The 5,939-nt window shown below is 62.4% G+C and overlaps 1 protein-coding gene across 1 annotated transcript; it reads left to right on the top strand.

The window, feature by feature from the left end:
- Positions 1-6: 6 nt before the first annotated feature.
- B4GALT7 (beta-1,4-galactosyltransferase 7) lies at positions 7-2,671 on the top strand. The gene is made up of 5 exons (XM_026063360.1): positions 7-155; positions 1,114-1,339; positions 1,626-1,709; positions 1,895-1,999; positions 2,180-2,671. The coding sequence occupies exons 1-5, from the start codon at positions 85-87 to the stop codon at positions 2,333-2,335; spliced, it is 642 nt and encodes a 213-aa protein (XP_025919145.1). The 5' UTR covers positions 7-84; the 3' UTR covers positions 2,336-2,671.
- The last annotated feature ends 3,268 nt before the right edge of the window (positions 2,672-5,939 follow it).

Below are 5,939 nucleotides of genomic sequence, written 5' to 3'. Positions count from 1 at the left end.
GACCCGGCCTGGGGCCCCCACCGCCTGGCCCTGCTCGTCCCCTTCCGCGAGCGCTTCGAGGAGCTGCTGGCCTTCGTGCCCTACATGCACCGCTTCCTCAGCAAGAAGAGGATCCGCCACCGCATCTTCGTGCTCAACCAGGTGGATCACTACAGGTACGGCGGCGGCGGCGGGCCCCTGCTGCGGCGCGTCCTTTCGCCAGAGCGAAGCTCGGAAACCAAAGGGAACAGGCAGCCCCCTCTCTGAAACCGTCCGTGCTGAGAGCCGACAGGGTCTCCCGCTCGCCTCTTTTGGCGTTGGGGAGTTTTTGGCATGGACGGTGAGGAGTCGGGGTTGGAGCGCGGYGGGTCAGATTCGTCTCCCCTGGGTTTAGCCTCAATACGCTTGCCTGCTCTTAGCAACTAAAGCGGTGCAAAGTTTTCTGGGAGACAAGCTCCTGGATGGACAAGGTGGTATTTTATTTCTCTCTTTGCRGCCCATCCTAAGCAAGAAGATAATTAATCCTCCACGGATATTTCATTTTTCTTCCCAGCGTTGCAGGGCCATAGCAGCAAACGTACAGGGACACCGAAACTCAAAGCTATACCTTGGGATGTCTGGAAATGATGCTGCCAACAGCTTTAGCTGGCCCCRCGTTCGCTGCTCTGTGCCTGCCCGTGGGCTGTGCCTGTGTTGTGGAGTTCCCCAGCCCGCCTCGGACAGGATGGGGTGTTTTGCTGGGACTCTCTCCGGTTGTTGTCCCAACAGGCCAAGTCCGAGTCCCTGTATTTTGCACTCCTCTGTGCCTGATCTGCCCCCAGCCTTCCCACCAAACAGGCTGCTTGCTTTAACCCCTTTCTGTTTGCAGCAGCCAAACCCCTGTGCCTTGCTGTTGCGCTAAGCGTGTGCTGCCCCCCGTGCAGGGGGGGCAGCTTCAGGGGGGGCAGCTGAGGCACCTGGGGCTGTGAAGCCGTTGAACGCCGTGTTTGTGTGTGTGTGCATAAAAAGCCTGGTGGTGACAGTCCCTCTTTGGGGACTGGCTGAACACTTTTTAGTGTTGTGGGGCATGGGAGATGGGCGCGAAGGGGCAGCAGCTGCTGTGCTTGGCGCTGAGAGTCCCCGGTGCCTTGGCAGATTTAACAGAGCTTCTCTGATCAACGTGGGCTTCCTGGAGAGCGGCAATGACACCGACTACATTGCGATGCATGACGTTGATCTCTTGCCCCTCAACGAGCAGCTGGACTACGGCTTCCCAGAGGCAGGGCCCTTCCATGTCGCATCCCCAGAGCTGCATCCGCTGTACCACTATAAAACCTACGTGGGCGGCATCCTGCTGCTCACCAAGCAGCACTATGAGATGGTGAGCACGTGGGTAGGATGTCCCAGTCAGTTTGGGGCAGGGTGTGTGACATTATTGTGGTGCACAGTCACACATACTGTGCTCCACATGTGGGAAGTGGGGAAAGGAGTCTAAATGCTCTGGGGACGGAGCCTGCAGTCTGAGCTGGTGGGGTGGGAGAGGTGAGGCTGCACTCACGCTCAGGAGATCACGATGCTGGTGTCCGCCTCTCCATGGTGGGTGGGTTGTGCTGTGGCTGCAGCCGGAGAGCAGGACCTTGGCTGGTTCAGTGCCCCTCTCGTTTCAGTGCAACGGCATGTCCAACCGCTTTTGGGGCTGGGGACGGGAAGACGATGAGTTCTATCGCCGCATCAAAGGAGCCGGTCTCCAGGTAAGGAGTGCTCCGCAGCCTCTGAGGTTGGAATCGCCCTTCTTGTCTCTCCAGCTGACCTGCTGCAGCGATCAAGGCTGGTACCTGGGGAAGGCAGCCCCTCTGCACCCCACTCTCCAGCAGCAGATCCAGCAGGCCAGGGCAAGTTTTCTAGTAGCTTTACAGAAACTTTGCTCTCCTTACAGGTTCGCCGTCCCTCTGGAATCACGACTGGATATGAGACTTTCCAGCACCTGCATGACCCGGCCTGGAGGAAGAGAGACCAGAAGCGCATTGCTGCGCAGAAGCAGGTGAGACCTCTGTGTGGTCAGGGGAAACCATGAGAGTTATGGGTTGTGGTTACCACGTGCTCTGAGCCCCCCTTGCTGATGTCCTCCCCTGCCAGCTCTTGTGCTCCCTTCTGGGGAGCACCAGGCACTTTCTCCTCCACTAGGATCCAGTGAGGGCTGAATGCTCTTTCTCTTCCTCAGGAGCAGTTTAAGGTGGATCGGGACGGAGGTCTGAACAATGTGAGGTACCGAATTGAGTCACGGACTGCTCTGAGTGTGGCAGGAGCCCCCTGCACTGTCCTCAATATATTGCTGGACTGTGACACAAGCGAGACCCCTTGGTGCACGTTTGGCTGAGCAGCCTGCCCCATGTGCCAGTCACGTGCGCTGTGCTTGTGCTGAGACGCCAGGGCTGCCGCCAAGCCGCTTGACGCAGGCAGGATTGTTGCAGTAGGCAAGCATAGAGGTGCTGGCAAGACGCAGAGGAACAGGAAGGGCTGAGAACCAATCCTTGATGGGACCAAGAGAACAGGCTGAGAGTGGGACTCCGTGGCGTTGCTGCAAACAGTGGTGCTGCCTCCTGGGGCAGGTGCGGGAGGCTGTTTCCCTGCACTGGACAAGGCTGAGCTGCCACCCAGCTCTGAGGACAATAAAGAACTGTCAGGGCATCTGCGAGTTGTGAATGCCCTGGGACGTGGTGCACCGCTTGTTCCTTCTGTTCCCTTCCCCTCACTGGCTTCAGCACACCCGTTTCTGCCTAGGCCCCGGCTGCCCTCTCTTTGGACAGGCCATCTGCCCTGGTTGGGAGGCCAAGCTGGTCTGAAACAGGCTCTGAGTGAGATGGTGCCTGTGTTTTAGCTGCCAGGTGTTCCCCAGGGCTGTGCTGTGGCTGCTGTATTGGAGGTGGTCATGGTCAAGCCGTGCCCTGAGGCCCGGGATCTGCATCCCTGCTGGGTATCGGCAGTTGAGGAAGCCCAGGCTTTCTGTCCCTGTTTGTTCCTCCTTGCGGAGTAAGGAGGAGCGTTCAGGCTTAGCTGCTGCCCTGTTGCCACCGCTCGCTGGGCTGRGCTGGGCTGTCCTACCGGCTGGGCTGGCACCAGGCCTCTCTCATTTCCTGGCCCCCTTCTGTCCTCATCCCCCAGCCTGGCTCTTCCCCGGAGCTGTTGCATTGCCAGTTGCCTGAAGACGTCTCCAGACAGAAGCTGTTGCCATCCCAGGAAGCTGAGCGGCTTCCTGCCATGCGGGGATGGAGCTGTGGGGAAGGCGTCTCCAGGGAGGAGCCCTGGGACGAGCGAGCCAAAAGCGCTAGAGCTGAGCATGGGGCTGCGTAGGGGGAGCGGGATGGGGTGTCTCGATGACCAGACCTCTGCTGCTCTGGGGCTGGGTGAAGAGCCTGGGGTTGCCTCCCAAGGAAGGGGTCAAAGCGCAGGGAGGCACGGTGCAGGGCAGTGAGGATCAGGCCATGCTCCTTCACGCCATTGAGTGCATGGGCCCTGTCCTCACCCTGGGGTGGTGGGGGGACRCACTGCCTGAGAGCTCCCAAGGGCCTCTCCACCCCGGCGGTGTGGACGCCAGCTTGCCCACCCTCATTGCTGTCGCATCTTGGCTCTTGATCCCTTCTTGCCATCCGGCCTGGTGCTGGTGCTTGCATGAACATTGAAGGCTGGCTCAGATGTGGGTGCACCGCTCCTTTGGATGCATTCCCGAGACATAGTCCTCACTGTGGTCAGCCCTAAGGAGATGTCAGMTGGGCTCAGGGCCTGCCTGTCCCCACTCAGGCAGAGCACTGCTGCTGAGGCCYGCACCTCTGCCCTGCTCCTCTCCCCAGAGCTCAGGTTTTGGGGCCAGTCACCTGTCCAAGCTTTATGCCTACCCCTTACCTGGTGCCTGAACTCCAGCCAGGGCAGCCCGAGGCAGATCCAAGTATTTCTCGGCAAAGTTCAAAATAGATGGCACAATTTCGGCAGGTTTCTCAATGATGTAGATGCGCAGAAGCAGAGAGCATATGTGCACCTCGCACTTCGCTCAGCGCTAAAGGCTCCTCTCCCGCTGCCTGGCAGCTATTTCTCAGCTCCGCTCGCAGCCCCCTCATCCTCTGGTTGCTTTTGTGGAAGAGGCGCCTTGCTGGAGACCCGGCTTCCTTTTATAGTCCCGAGGCTGACTCGGAGGTCGCTCAGCTCCAGTTCCCCCCACGCACTTCTTTAGTAGCAATGGCCCAGTGGGAGGGGGCTGAGGCTTTTCCCCGCTGCGTCCCTGCAGAAAAATAATGCCCTGCCTTAGAGCTGCTGATGTCCGGGAGCCCTGCAGAGGCTTTTCCAGGCTCCTGGCAAGCTCTGAGCTGGGGGTCAGCACTCGAGTCCTGCTCCAGGACACTTGGATGCAGAATGGTCCCAGCGCTGCCCCTCTGTGACCCCCCCCCTTCTCGTGCCCAAATTGCTGCTGGTGAGGCAGCGCGGGGGCTGCTGTAGTCGCGTGCAGTCATCTGCCTTTTATTGCCGGGTTGTTTTGCACCGGGACGGTTCCCAAAGCGGTTCACCGGTGGACAACGGGGAGAACGCGGGGCTGGAGCCGAGCAGAGGGGCAGCAGGGGCTGGGGGAAAGCAGGGCTTAACGAAGCGCTGCCCCACATGATGTCTCCCTGCTGAGTCCCCGCATCTGTGAGCCAAGCCACGACCTTGCAGCCTGCCTGTGCCCACGGGGACCCCGGAGAGCCCTTCGCCGCCCCGGCCCCRGCACAAGGCCTCCCTGCCCAGGGGACCGGGGCGCTGGACCCGCAGCTCCTTGYGCTGGGGCTCAGCATCCCTCACCACCAGCGCGGCTGAGCCCTGGTCCCCCGCGGGAGCTGCCATCCTGGGGAGACGTGCACGAGGGTGCACGGCCAGGAGGACGGAAGGAGCCTGGGGGACACGTGGGCTGCAGATGGGGGCAGCGACTGTGTGCCTTGGCACGGCGGTGAGGATACCGTGAGCATGCAAGCCCAGCGCGCGGGGCCCGGGGACAGTGTGTGCATGTGGGTGAGCACTGGCAGCACAGATTGAGGACTCGGGCACGCGGCGGGGGGAGCTGGCAGAGAGGAAGGCCCGGGTGCACGAGCACGTCGGATGCAGGCGTCCCAGAGCCCTGGCTGGGCACGGTGCAGGCGCCAGCCCTCCGTGGGCGCTGAGCACGGGCTGCCGGGGGGAAGGAGTGGGGCTGTTGCAGGCGTCCTGCTGCCTGAGGTGACCGGGATACCCGGCCGCTGGGTCCCCCACGCTGGGATCCCCGCTCTCAGTGCAGAGCGCGGCTGCTGCAGGGGCGGCGAGTGACACAACGGGCTCCCCGCCAGCAAGCGCGGGGCTGATTCAGAGGGATGAAGGCTGTTGTGTCGCGCCGCCAGGCTCAGCAGCTGGGGCAGGCAGCAGTCCCGCAGCCGGGCTCAACAGGCCCCGTGGGTGCCGGGGGGGGGGGTGCCCCTCGCTGCAGCTGTGAGCGGTGCCCTGCGGACATCTCCGGCAGCAGCTCCTGCCCGCCCCCGGTGCTGTGGCATGGGGACACGGGCTTGTCCTGTGGCTGCTCCTGTCCTGCAAGACCAGAGTGGCGATGGTGTCCCGTGAAGGCCGAGACCGCTCGCCCCTCCTCTGGGGCCAGGCCCTGGCACAGGCATGATGAAGCTGGGCAAAATGCTTCTCCCCTGCTCCTGCGGCCTGGCCTGGGGCTGGGGGGGGCGATAGGGCCCCATGGAGCAGGGCCTGGACGCTGCAGACAGAGTTAGCTGACGAGGCCTGCAAAAGCCCTGCTGCCTGCCAGCTCGCCGGCCTCCGGAGCCCAGCTGCCGGCCAAAACTGCTGCTGCTAGTTCGGGTGCCGGTGCCGACGACCCCCGCTCGTCCCTGGCCGTGGCACTTCCCAGGCCGAGGCTTGCAGAGCTCTCTCCAAAACGGGGAGGGCGGGGGTGCAGCGGGGGCCCGGGGCAGGGCCGGGGC

Source organism: Apteryx rowi, unplaced genomic scaffold, assembly GCF_003343035.1.
Source record: "Apteryx rowi isolate R43461 unplaced genomic scaffold, aptRow1 scaffold_2, whole genome shotgun sequence".
Taxonomy (NCBI): domain Eukaryota; kingdom Metazoa; phylum Chordata; class Aves; order Apterygiformes; family Apterygidae; genus Apteryx; species Apteryx rowi.
The sequence above is the reverse complement of the archived record's forward strand: the minus strand, read 5'-3'. Positions and strand labels throughout refer to the sequence as shown.